Genomic DNA, 14,165 nt, shown 5'->3' with positions numbered 1-14,165 from the left:
GTAGCATCAATACAGTTAGTACATAAATTTCTATTGGGCTCCACTTTGGCATTGCAACAAATGACACAGGTATCATCCTCTGAATCAGACATGTTTAACACACTAGCAAATAAACTTGCAACTTGGAAATACAATTCAATTAGAATAATATTAAAACGTACTGTGCCTTTAAGAAGCACAGAAGATCTATGACAGTTGAAAATTAATAAATTGAAACAGTTATAGCCTCAATCCTTGTAAACAACACAACTTTAGCAAAGGTTTAATCCCATTAGCAAAGATAACAAATTCTGAAAGCAGGAAACAAATTACAGAATAAACGTTTTTTATCTCAGTCAAACTATAATTCTCACAGCTCTGCTGAGAGAAATTACCTCCCTCAAAATAAGTTTTGAAGACCCCTGAGCTCTGTAGAGATGAACCGGATCATGCAGGGAATACAAAGAGTTGCTGACTGAAATATTTGATGCATAGTAAAAGCGCCAAAAAACGGCCCCTCCCCCTCACACACAGCAGTGAGGGAGAACAGAAACTGTCAGAAAACAGATTAAGCAACTGCCAAGTGGAAAAATAGTGCCCAAACATTTATTCACTCAGTACCTCAGCAAATGAAAACGATTTTACATTCCAGCAAAAACGTTAAACATAATCTCTAGTTATTAAACAGCTTTATGTATTTCTTACAGTGTAATTCTAGTGAAGTACCATTCCCCAGAATACTGAAGTGTAAAGTATACATACATGACATTATATCGGTATGGCAGGATTTTCTCATCAATTCCATTGTCAGAAAATAAAAACTGCTACATACCTCTATGCAGATTCATCTGCCCGCTGTCCCCTGATCTGAAGTTTACCTCTCCTCAGATGGCCGAGAAACAGCAATATGATCTTAACTACTCCGGCTAAAATCATAACAAAAACTCTGGTAGATTCTTCTTCAAACTCTGCCAGAGAGATAATAACACACTCCGGTGCTATTTTAAAATAACAAACTTTTGATTGAAGATATAAAACTAAGTATAATCACCATAGTCCTCTCACACATCCTATCTAGTCGTTGGGTGCAAGAGAATGACTGGGAGTGACGTAGAGGGGAGGAGCTATATGCAGCTCTGCTGGGTGAATCCTCTTGCACTTCCTGTTGGGGAGGAGTAATATCCCAGAAGTAATGATGACCCGTGGACTGATCACACTTAACAGAAGAAAGATAGATAATCCCTTTATTACCCATTCCTTAGTTTTGCATAACCAACACAGTTATATAAACATACTTTTTACCTCTGTGATTACCTTGTATCTAAGCCTCTGCAAACTGCCCCCTTATTTCAGTTCTTTTGACAGACTTGCATTTTAGCCAATCAGAGCTGGCTCACTGGAACTCCACATGTGTGAGCACAGTGCTATCTATATGACACACATGAACTAACACCCTCTAGCGGTGAAAACTGTCAAAATGCCCTGAGAGAAGAGGCGGCCTTCAAGGGCTTAGAAATTAGCACATGAACCTCCTACGTTTAGCTTTCAACTAAGAATACCAAGAGAACAAAGCAAAATTGGTGATAAAAGTACAATGGAAAATAGTTTAAAATTACATTCTTTATCTGGATCATGAAAGTTTATTTTGGACTAGACTGTCCCTTTAAGTATACAATGGGAGCCAACAGTTACTATGCACACTTTATCTTCATCACCTCCTGGAAGCAACTGATGAAAGAGCACACTGGAGGACTTGACTGGAGTATATTAGCATTCTTGCACATTTTTCTTGGGATTGATTCTCTGGTTCACTATGTTTAGTTAGTATTGCTTAATCTGAGTTTATTTAAGATAAAGTTGCCCTTTTGAAGCTTGTAGGTAATTGTTAGTTTTTCATACCTATATTTGTCTTCTAATAAAATAATTTTAAAAAGTTAACAACCTTTTTTGTTTTAATATTCTGGTATGAATTACCACCACAGTCAAGTTCACGGATAGCGCTAAACTTTCATTAATCTTAGCATTGGCTGCCAATATCATTAAGGTTCTATATTATATCTTCATGTATCAAAATAGTATGGCTGGCTGATAATTAAACCAAGATCCACTACTGATATTAAAGAGATAGGAAAGTCAAAATTAAACTTGCCTGATTCAGATAGAACATGTTATTTTAAGACACTTTTAAATGCACTTCTATTTTCAAGTGTGCTTCGTTCTCTTAGTATCCCTTGTTAAAAATGAATATGCACATATTCACTAGTGGGCGCTGCTGCTAATTGGTGCCTGCACACATTTGTCTCTTGTGATTGGCTAACTAGTTCTGTTCAGCAAGCTGCCAGTAGTGAAATGCTGTTCCTTCAACAATGTATAACAAGAGAATAAAGCAAATTCGATAATAGAAGAAAATTGAAAAGTTGTTTAAAATTGTATGTTCTATCTGAATCATTAAAGTCAATTTTTGGGTTTACTATCCATATAAAGGTTATTAAAGGGTTACTGAGTATTATTTCACTAGAACAACAAACACATCAATAGTATTGACGCCCTTCTGGCCCTGCCCACAGACCCATGTGAGTTAAGAGACTTGAAAATTATTTTTGTTTGGTATTTGGCTGTCCCCTTCCGTACCTGTTAGTAGTTACTGCAGCCGCCTAATAGCTATATTTTTTTTATTTTTCACAAAGTCAGTAGTATACAACATATGATCAAAATTTCTATTAAAAAAAAAAATATTAAGAGATTTGAGACTTAAATTACACATTAAGGGGATATGAAACATACAATTTTTCTTTCTTTGCAAGATAAACTCGTTTGCTGAAGAAGTTCTCTACTTCAGTCTACCTACATTTTAAATAGGCAAAAATAAAACTGACATGAGCAGGAAGGGAAGTGGTATTTGTAGGGAAGAGTTTCTACCTACCTAAAGGGATACAAAAACTAAAAACTTTATTTTGTGATTCAGAGCATACAATTTTCAAATATTTCCAATTTACTTCTATTATCATATTTTTTTTCAATGCCATGGTATTCTTTGTTAAAGAGATACCTATTTAAGTGTCTGGAGCACTACATGGCAGGAAAGAGTTGCCATTTAGTGTTCTCTTGCAAATGTATAACATTATTGGAAAACTGCTGCCACATAACACTCCAGACAAGTGCACGCTCCCGAGCTTACATTCCTGCTTTTCAACAAAAAAAAAAAGATACCAAAAACATGAAGACAATGTTATAATAGAAGCAAATGATAAAGTGGTTTTAAATTGCATGCTGTATCTAAAGCATGAAAGAAAAACGTGGGGTTTCATGTTCCTTTAATAAATGCTAAATTATCACACATTTGTTTTGCTGGATTTTAAACAAAGAAACATTATTATATCAATAACATGTAACCTATGAATTCAATAAAAATAATAATAAATAGTTGATCAATTACTCTTGTGAACTAAGCATTTATTTACCCACTGGTAAAGAATATACCAGAAAACAGTTTTATTGCGTGCTTCTCACGCAACCTCAGAAAAATAGCAAGTGGGAAAGAGACATTTACAGGTATATTTACAATGATATTACACAGTATAACAAAAATACATTTCAAGGAACTAAAGCAATGTTAGGACAAAAAGAATATGATACAAATTTCACTGATACAGCGATGAAATGTGCATTATTATTTTAGAAACTAAAAAGATCTGTTAAAACATTTTATAATTAAGTTAAACGTTTTTTGTTTTTTTTAAGTTGTTAAAGAATATTAATTCACAAGCATTTTAAAAATGCTGAAAAATAGCAACTATGCACCAGAAACAAAAATATATCAAAGTCACAAAATTTAAAAGACATAGAAGACTGTGTACATATTTCACTGTAAAACTGCAATTAAAGCATGACAGTAAGTCTAATAAGTTCAAATTAAACCATTCATTGGTAGTACGGTCTATACCTAGCTTGATCTGGGTGGTGTGGTCCAGGAATAGGGGCTTGAGAAGGTGGACCTTGCATTCGTGGAGGTGGTGGTGGACCTCTTGGAGCAGGCCACATCCCTGGACTCATACCCCCAGGTTGTGTAAACGGAGGGCTAAGAGTTCCTTGATCTTCACTAAATTGAGGCAAGGAGTTAGGATTGTAGTGGTGGGGAGGAGGAGCATTTACAGGTGGTCCACCATGTTGTGGTGGAGGTCCTGGAGGAGGATGATTCATGTATGGTGGCATCTGAGCAATTATGTGTCCTGGGGGAGGTGTTATTGGGGGTGGTGCAGTAGTCATTGGTGGTGGAGGGCCTTGACTGTACACTAAGTGAGGTGTGCCACCTGCTTGTGGAGGATGTTGCATTGGATGACTTATTGGAGGAGGAGGAGGTGGCGGTGGTGCATAATGTTGTTGCGGAGGCATGATATGGTGAGGATGTGTTACAACAGGTTGACCTGGGTACTCAGGATGATGAAGAGCAGGGCCAGGTGCCTCCCTTGCCCCAGAGTTTGAATCATCTTGAATAGGTACTGTTATTAAATTGCTGTGTTTTCTAGTAGAAATCCGGAAGGCATCCTGATTAACTGGACGAGGTGGAGGTGGGGCCATGGACATATCTGCTGGAGAGCCACGCATGTCATCATGCGGTTGATTAAAATGCTCATGTGGCACATGCTGAATTGGAGGAGGGGGCATAAGAATGTGCTGCTTTGGTGGCATATGAGTCAGATGGTGTTTGTCTGGGGGCATTATAAAGCGATCCGTCATCTCTGTAGGAGGTGGTGCCATTGGAGGGTGGACTGGCTCTGGTTGTGGCCGAGTAGCAGGCTTCCCAGCTCGCATGTGGCGATGATTGATATGTGCCTGCAGATCTCTCTGAGACAAATACGTTCGTTTGCATCCTTGTACAATGCTGCACATGAAGAGAGAACCACGTGTACATTGCTCAATGCGCTGAACCGTATCATTACAGCTGTAAAACGAAAAGCATTTACCGAGTTAAGGGTGTAGCAAAAAAAACAAAAAATTATAAACATTAATAAAAATTACTCAACAATATTGTTTTTGTTCTGAAATTGTGATTATTTTTTAATCATAATTTTAACAATACATTGCATTTAGGTTTTCACTGTTATGCTAAAACTAATTATACGCGCTGAGAAGTAATTATGTTTATGCCAAAATTTAAAGGATGAAGAATTGGTTGATTTGTAGAAATAGATTTAAATAGTTTTATAAAAATGGAACACCTAATTTAATCTCCTGCCCGTTTTCTAACCTATCACCTACACCCGCTGCCCTTTTGGACACACCAAAGTAGCTCTGCAAAGATTAAAAGCACTACAAGCAGATATTGGCACCCCATAATATATGTAGCAGCTATCTTTCAAAGAAAGACCTATACAATACAATATTATTTAAGTAATTAGCATAGATGCAGGGCAGTACTTAGATAACCTGAGGCCAGCGAATGAGCAGATATGTAAAAGAATATGGTGGAAATTTGGGATTTTAAAGCATTTTTTTGTACCTTCAAAAAAGGGAAAATATTATGGTTTAATACATTAAAGATCAATTTTAAGCAACTATATATAATTTAATTGTATTATCAATTTTTGATTGTTCTCTTGGTATCTTTATTTGAAAAAGCAGGAATGTAAGCATAGGAGCCGGCACCCTGGATAGCGTTGCTGATTGGTGGCTACATTTAGCACTACCCAGATGCTGAACCAAAGATGGGCCGGCTCGTAAGCTTACATTACTGCTATTCCAAATAAAAATACCAAGAGAACAAAGAAAAATTGATAATAGGAGTAAATTAGAAAGTTGCTTAAAATGACATGCTCTAACTGAATCATGGAAGAAAAACATTAAGTTCAGTATCCCTTTAATCTTTTTTGGGACTTATTGCGGCATTCATCTTGAGTATATTGCTGAACTCAAAGAATGGGTGAGTAACTCGTTAGTAACAAAAAATATTCAATATAGTAAAAGCATAAAATATTGTGTACTTACCTAATCTTCAAGAGAAGACCTTCTGTAATAGTTTTATTTTTTTAAATAGGGAATTATACAGATTGTATTTGAGTTCATTGGACCCATTAAAATTAATCTAAAAATCCTTCCCATTATAACTAATGACCTCACTTAAATGTATACACAGAGAGACTCAAAGTTAACAAACCATTTTGTCACACCACAACAGATATAAAAAGCAAGCGAGTTTGGGGAATGGGGCACTTGCTAATATTAAAGCAATTACCTGTAATACTTTTGTTGCTATAATTTCAATAAACAGTCTTGGGTATGGACAAATATTCAAAGTACCACTGAATACAGTAGAACTGCATAATTGACAAATACATAATAAAAATACAACACTTGAGTAGATTTTTTTCTGACAAATTTAAAAAATGTCCTTAAAGGTATACCTAAACCCAATTTTTTTCTTTCATGACTTAGATAGTGCATGCAATTTAAAGCAACTTTTTAAATTTACTCCTATTTTCAATTTATGTTTGTTCTCTTGGTATCTTTATTTGAAAAAGCAGGAATGTAAACTTAGAAACCGGCCCCTTTTTTGGTTCATCACCTGGATAGCGATTGCTGATTGGTCGCTACATTAAGACATCAATCAGCAAGTGCTACCAAGGATCTGAACCAAAAATGGGCTGGCTAAAGCTTACATTCCTGCTTTTTCAAATAAAGATAGCAAGAAAATGAAGACAAATGGATAATAGTAGTAAATTAGAAAATTGCTTAAAATTGCATGCTCTATCTGAATCACGAAAGAAAAAAAAAAATTGGGTTTAGTATCCCTTTAATTATCCTACCCTGTATCATGTGACAGCCATCAGCGAATCAGTTACCTCTATGTATACACTGAACTCTTGCACATGCTCAGTAGGCAATGGTGTCTCAGTATGCATATAAAAAAAGAGTGCATCATTTGATTATTGGTGTAAATTGGGAAGATTGTTTTCAATTTCATTCTCTGAATTATGAAAGTTTAATGTACACTAAAAACAATCATGGCTTTAAAATAAATTTGAATCTTAAAAAAGTGTTCTGTACAGAATAAAAAATAAATAACTAAATTAAAAAACAAGAAGTGAGACAGTCGAGTATGTGACCTGTGGCTAAGAGTAAGCAACATTTCCAAAGAATAATATATGTGCTGCAAAACTCTTCCTTTAATAAAATAAAAATGTTGCAGTAAATATTAAATAAACTGTAAATAAGTAGCAAAAAAAAAAGAAAAACAAAAAAACTACAATTCTAGTAAAACCTACCTCATACGTTTAAAGGTGGTAGAATTTTCTTCAACAAGTGTTCTTTTTTGGAAGGGGAAAGAGAGATATTACACAACAAAATGAAAAAAAAAAAGAAAAAAGAAACAAAATGCACATAATGTCTAGGATTAAGCCCCTTAAGGAATTAGAATTTATTGGTAAATCTTTTATGGGGTGCAGAACATTAGAATGGTACAGGTAAATATATATATGCATAGTGAGTATGGTATTAACAACCACCACCAATGTTAATTATATTAATTTCAGATTTAAGCTTTTTGTTTAAATATGAAATACAGGTAAAATTTAACAATGAAATAGATTTTGTCCTCAAATAAATTGCTACCTCAATATGTCAAACTCAAAAACTACAGACTACTGTAGGAGCCAGCAACAATTAGTATTGATTAAAAATGGTCAAACTTATTTATTTTGAGATTAAACATTCACTCAACTTACCCTGGGCACATTTTATCTCCCTTTTTTTCGTGCAAAAGAGCACAATCATAACAGAAAACATGCTTACAAGGGATCTGTAAGAAAAAGAATCCAGTAGTTTTTATTCACAGGATCCAACTAAGACTGGAGATAAAGAGAATAGTGAAGAACATATTTATATAAGAACTACAAGAGTTAAGAAAAAATATTTACAATTGTTAGAACTTTTACATATTTCAGAAAGTTGTCCATAGCAATTTGGAGGACATCATATATAAAAAATATGAAGTTTATACAAAAGTAATGTATGAGATGCAAAAAATATACGTTTTCAAAATAAATGAAAATGGTAGCAAGGTATATGTTCCACAACAGTTAAAGAGACATACAATTTTTTTTCTTTTATGATCTAGATAGAACATACAATTTTAAACAACTTTCTAATTTACTTCTATTATCCAATTTACTTAAATGTCTAGGTATCCTTTGTTAATATATATATATATATATATATATATATATATATACACACACACATATACACACACATATACATACAGCCATCAGCATCTTCTGATTCTACCACAGCATCCCTTTTAAATGAGATAAAAGAAGTAAATTTTAAAAAAAAAAAACACGCTAGGATTTACCATCACTTAAAATAAACTGGACTTTCATTGATCACTTAGGAAAGAAAAAAAAAATGTGCTAAACACACCGTCTGTGCTGCGGCTCCTCGTTAAAGTCCGAGCATCCAGCCGTCCATGGCACAGAGCTCTTTACCAATAAGGTGACGTTTCCACCACTAAAACAATAGACGTACTATGAATCTGATGTCAGTTGACACTCATGGCTATTGGTTTAGAGGTGGAAATGTCACTTGATTGAAGAGCGCTGTGCCGTGGGTGGCCAGAGCCACTAACTTTAGCGATCTACTGCAGCACAGAAAGGGTGATTTGTTTAGCAAGTCATTAAACTACAGTTTATTGTTAGTGATGGTAAATCCTAGCATTTTTTAAATGCTCAGATTTACTATCACTTTAAAGTGATGGTAAATGTAAACTGTTTGTAACCTACCTAGCCTCAGTAGCTTTTTTTTTATCCCTCCCACCCCGTTTTCAGAAGCTTCCTCCGCCCCCTTCATTACCAATTTTGGTTCTCTACGTAGCAAGGAATGCGTAGTCCTGAGACAGTGAAAGTTACGCATGCGCATATACTTTTAAGACACTCAAATGTAAACAATAAATCATGAGATTCATTGTTTACTTACGGAACGACGAGCTGCGGATCACATCTAGTATATCTCCTTCACTGAAACGTGATTACCCTGCATTAACTTGCAATTTTTAATAGTAAGTTATAAATGGGACTAATTATATTTTGATTTCTCACAGAAGACTAACAATTTTTGGCTTATAACTTAAAAACACTGTATACTTCTAATATTTAAAATTAATCATAAACAAAGTTGAATATATTTATCCTTTTGAGAGATTTCTTAAAGTACATGAATTATAACAATTCAATGTATAAACAAGAACCATAACTAGTTGAATAAAACTTACTTTTTTAATAGTAGTGGTACCGCTGCAGTCTTCATGCTGAAAGCTCCTTTATTTGTTTCAAGCGTTGGCCGCACTGAGCTTCTCAGACAGCCCACGGTAGAACGCTATTTTGCAGAGAGGCGACGTTTTCACCTCTTAGCCAATAGTCGTGCTGGAAATCCGACTTGGCGCTTGCTGGAACGCACGGCTATTTGCCAAGAGGTGGAAATGTCACCTCTTAGAAAAACAGTGTTCTGCCAGGGGCTGCTTAAAATGACAGTCTACACCAGAATATTTATTATTTTTAAAGATAGATAATACCTTTATTACCCATTCCCTAGTTTTGCATACCCAACACAGTTATATTGATACCTTGTAATTACCTTGTATCTAAGCCTCTGAAAACTGCCCCTTATTTCAGTTCTTTTGACAGACTTGCATTTTAGTCAATCAGTGCTGGCTCCTAGGAACTCCACGTGCGTGAGCACAAAGTTATCTATCTGAAAAACATGAACCAACACCCTCTAGTGATGAAAAACTGTCAAAATGCCCTGAGCTAAGAGGCGGCCTTCAAGGCCTTAGAAATTAGCATATGGACCTCCTAGATTTAGCTTTCTACTAAGAATACCAAGAGAACAAAGTGGGTGATAGAAGTAAATTGGAAAATTGTTTAAACTTACATGCCCTATCTGAATAATGAAAGTTTGTTTTGGACTAGACTGTCCCTTTAAGCAGCTCAGTGCAGCGAACGCTTGAAACAAATAATGGAACTTTCAGCATGAAGTATTTTATACTTCACGACAAAGTCCCCTTTATTTGTTCGTTCCAATGGTCAATCCTAGCTTTTCACAAATGCTAGGATTGACAATCACTTTAAGCAACTATGCTGTTTACGGACTGATTTTCTCCCATCACTGACATAAGCAGAGATTTTGCTTCTGTGCCAATTGCGCATGATTGCAACATACACAAAAACAGTGAGTCCTTTAGTAATCAGAGCGCATGAGCAGCTCTGCAGAAAGCTTTTTTTTTTTTTCTAGAGCCATACGACATGCGTCTCTATTGGCTAGACACAAAACATCAGAAAAATTATAAAAGTCACATTAGCAAAGGACGAACGGAAAAACTAATGATTTGTGAATATGAATAACTTATTTTTACTCTGAAGCAAAAAAGAAATAATTTTGATGAATGAAAACACATTTTAAAAAAAGAGCTTGTTTAAATGCCTATTTACTATCACTTCAAAAGAGGATGAATACAGCAGAGGATGCACTCAGAGTGAACAGCAGTTCATAAATGCAATGCAGAATCCCCAGGGATAAGACTCAAGTGTACAGGGGTTCCTTTATATTGGAATCCTTTTCAACAATGGCCCCGACAATGGCCAGAGGTGTGTAGACTCTTGCAATAGCAACCATATTGTAATGAGAGACATCAAAACCTTCTTTCTTTACCTTTGCAAGATAAACATGCAGTGCTCACCTTCAGCCTATCTAAATTTAAAATAGGCAGAAATAAAACTGACACGAGTAGGAAGGGAAGTGGTATACATAAGGAAGAGTTTCTATCTACTCAAAGGGATATAAAACCCCAAAAATATTTTTGTAATTCAGGAGCATGCAATTTTTTTTTTTTTTTTTGCCAATTTACATCTATTATCAAATTTGCTTTGTTACCATGGTACTAAAGAGGTAAATAGATAGGTGTCTGGAACACTAAATAGCAGGAAAAAAGGAAATTTATGCTTACCTGATAAATGTATTTCTTTTACGATATGACGAGTCCACGGGTTTCATCCTTACTTGTGGGATATTAACTTCCTGCTAACAGGAAGTGGCAAAGAGCACCACAGCAGAGTTGTATATATAGCTCCTCCCCTTCCCTCACAATCCAGTCATTCGACCAAAGTTAAGGAAGAGAAAGGAAAGGCCAAAAGGTGCAGAGGTGACTAAAGTTTAACAAAAAAATAACCTGTCTAAAAATTGACAGGGTGGGCCGTGGACTCGTCATATCGTAAAATAAATAAATTTATCAGGTAAGCATAAATTTCCTTTTCTTTTACAAAGATATGACGAGTCCACGGGTTTCATCCTTACTTGTGGGATACCAATACCAAAGCTATAGGACACAGATGAAAGGGAGGGACAAGACAGGTACCTAAACAGAAGAACCTTTCCCCCTAAAACAGCCTCAGAAGCAGCAAAAATATCCAATTTGAAAATTTTGGAAAAAGTATGAAGCGAAGACCAGGTCGCAGCCTTGCAAATCTGCTCAACAGAAGCATCGTTTATAAAAAGGCCCATGTGGAAGCCACAGCACTAGTAGAATGAGCCATAATTCTTTCAGGAGGCTGCTGTCCAGCAGTCTCCTTAACCAGGCAAATAATACTCCGCAGCCAAAAGGAGAGAAAAGTAGCCTGTAAGTCCCTAGTCGCCTGTAAGTAAAAACTTCAAGGCACGGACCATGTCCAAGTTATGTAACAGACACTTCTTCTTAGACGAAGAATTAGGACACAAGGAAGGAACAACAATTTCCTGATTAATATTCTTATTTGGAACAACCTTAGGAAGAAATCCAGGTTTGATACTCAAAACCACTTTATCAGAATGAAATATGAGATAAGGCGAATCACATTGTAAAGCTGAAAGCTCAGAAATTCTTCGAGCCGAAGTATAGCAACCAAAAACAGAACTGTCCAAGATAACTTTTTATCAATGGAAATGTATGGGTTCACACGGAACCCCTTGAAGAACTAAACTCAAACTCCAGGGAGGAGTAATTGGTCTAAATAAAGGCTTAATTATGGTTAGAGCCTGACAAAAAACCTAAACATCTGGCACATCTGCCAAACATTTGTGAAACAAAATTGATAAAGCAGAAATTTGTCCCTCTAAGGAACTTGCTGATAACCCTATCTCCAATCCTTCTTGGAGAGAAGACAGAATCCTGATTTTACTCCCTGAGTAAGTATTGGATTCACACCAACAAAGATATGTACGCCATATCTTACGATAGATCATTCTAGAGACAGGTTTACAAACCTGTATCAAAGTATTGATGACTGAATCAGAAAATCCCCGCTTTAATAAAAATCAAACGTTCAATCTCAAAGCAGGCAACTGCAGAGAATTTAGATTTGGATATTGGAAAGGTCCTTGAATGAGAAGGTCCTGTTTCAAAGGAAATTTCTACAGTGGCAGAGAGGACATGTCCACTAGATACGCATACCAAGTCCTGCGTGGCCACGCAGGCGCTATCAGTATTACTGAAGCTCTCTCCTGTTTGATCCGAGCCATCACGCGTGGAAGGAGAGGAAATGGTGAAAACACATAAGTTAGGCTGAACGACCAAGGCACTGCCAGGGCATCTATCAGTTTGGTCTGAGGATCCCTCGACCTGGATCCGTAACTTGGAAGCTTGGCATTCTGACGAGATGCCATCACATCGAAATCCGGTCTTCCCCATCGTCGAATCAATGAGACAAACATCTCCGGATGAAGTTCCCACTCCCCTGGATGAAAAGTCTTGACGACTTAGAAAGTCCGCTTCCCTGTTCTTGGAATGTAAATTGCCGATAGACAACAAGAGTGAGCCTCCGCCCAACAGATTATCTTTGATACTTCTATCATCGCTAAAGAACTCCTTGTTCTCCCCTGATGATTGATATATGCCACAGTCGTGATATTGTCCGACTGGAATCTTATGAATGCCTGAAGCGCACTGAATATTGCTTTCAGTTCCAGAATATTGATTTGAAGTAGAGGCTCTACCCGAGTCCAAACACCCTGAGCCTTCAGGGAATTCCAGACTGTACCCCAGCCCAGAAGACTGGCGTCCATTGTCACTATCACCCATGGGACAGATAATCCGACGACAACCACCAAAGAAGAGAGTCTCTGGTTTCTTGATCCAGATTCATCTGAGGAGATAAATTTGCATAGTCCCCATTGCACTGTCCGAGCAAGCACAGCTGCAGTGGATTGAGAGGAAAGCGAGCAAACAGAATGATACACTGAGCCACTGATGGCCGAGGAATGGACTGAAGTGCTCAGCAAGTATTTAGAATCTTTAACTTTCTGACCTACGTCAGAAAGATTTTTATGTCTACCGAGTCTATCAGAGTTCCCAGAAGGAAAACCCTTGTCTGTGGAACCAGTGAATTTTTTTCTATGTTCACCTGCTAACCGTGAGTTCTGAAGAACGACCACACTGTATCCGTGTGAAGTTTTGTCAGGTGATAAGTTGACACCTGAATCAAAATATCGTCTCAATAAGGCGCCACTGCTATACCCCGCGGTCTGAGAACCGCTAGAAGGGACCCTAGAACTTTTGTGAAAATTCTGGGAGCTGTGGCCAACCCGAAGGGAAGAGCCACCAACTGGTAATGTTTGTCCAAAAAGGCAAACCTTGGAAACTGATGATGATCCTTGAGAATAGAAATATGAAGTTATGCATCCTTCAAATCCACGGTAGTCATATATTGACCCTCCTGGATCATTGGCAAAATTGTTCGTATAGTCTCCATTTTGAACAATGGGACTCTGAAAAAACAGAATTTATGCTTACCTGATAAATTACTTTCTCCAACGGTGTGTCCGGTCCACGGCATCTCTTCCCCAACAGGAAATGGCAAAGAGCACAGCAAAAGCTGTCCATATAGCCCCTCCTTGGCTCCGCCCCCCCAGTCATTCGACCGACGGTTAGGAGAAAAAAAGGAGAAACTATAGGGTGCCGTGGTGACTGTAGTGTATAGAGAAAGAAATTTTTCAAACCTGATTAAAAAACCAGAGCGGGCCGTGGACCGGACACACCGTTGGAGAAAGTAATTTATCAGGTAAGCATAAATTCTGTTTTCTCCAACATTGGTGTGTCCGGTCCACGGCGTCAACCATTACTTGTGGGAACCAATACCAAAGCTTTAGGACACGGATGAAGGGAG

At 36.9% G+C, this 14,165-nt stretch overlaps 1 protein-coding gene across 4 annotated transcripts in view; it reads right to left on the bottom strand.

Annotated features, from left to right (window-relative positions):
• Positions 1-3,276: 3,276 nt before the first annotated feature.
• CBLL1 (Cbl proto-oncogene like 1) overlaps positions 3,277-14,165 on the bottom strand; it is a 40,932-nt gene continuing 30,043 nt past the window's right edge. For 2 of the 4 annotated variants that reach the window (XM_053716576.1, XM_053716577.1), the window contains exons 5-7: positions 7,701-7,774; positions 7,242-7,283; positions 3,277-4,921 (exon numbers count right to left, since the gene is read on the bottom strand). In XM_053716576.1, coding sequence (XP_053572551.1) covers positions 3,901-4,921; positions 7,242-7,283; positions 7,701-7,774 — 1,137 coding nt within the window. In that variant the 3' untranslated portion in view covers positions 3,277-3,900. The remainder of the gene's footprint in view (positions 4,922-7,241; positions 7,284-7,700; positions 7,775-14,165) is intronic. The other 2 variants (XM_053716578.1, XM_053716579.1) reach the window with 1 other exon arrangement.

Source organism: Bombina bombina, chromosome 6 (genome assembly GCF_027579735.1).
Source record: "Bombina bombina isolate aBomBom1 chromosome 6, aBomBom1.pri, whole genome shotgun sequence".
NCBI lineage: Eukaryota > Metazoa > Chordata > Amphibia > Anura > Bombinatoridae > Bombina > Bombina bombina.
This window is presented reverse-complemented; position numbering and strand designations above follow the sequence as displayed.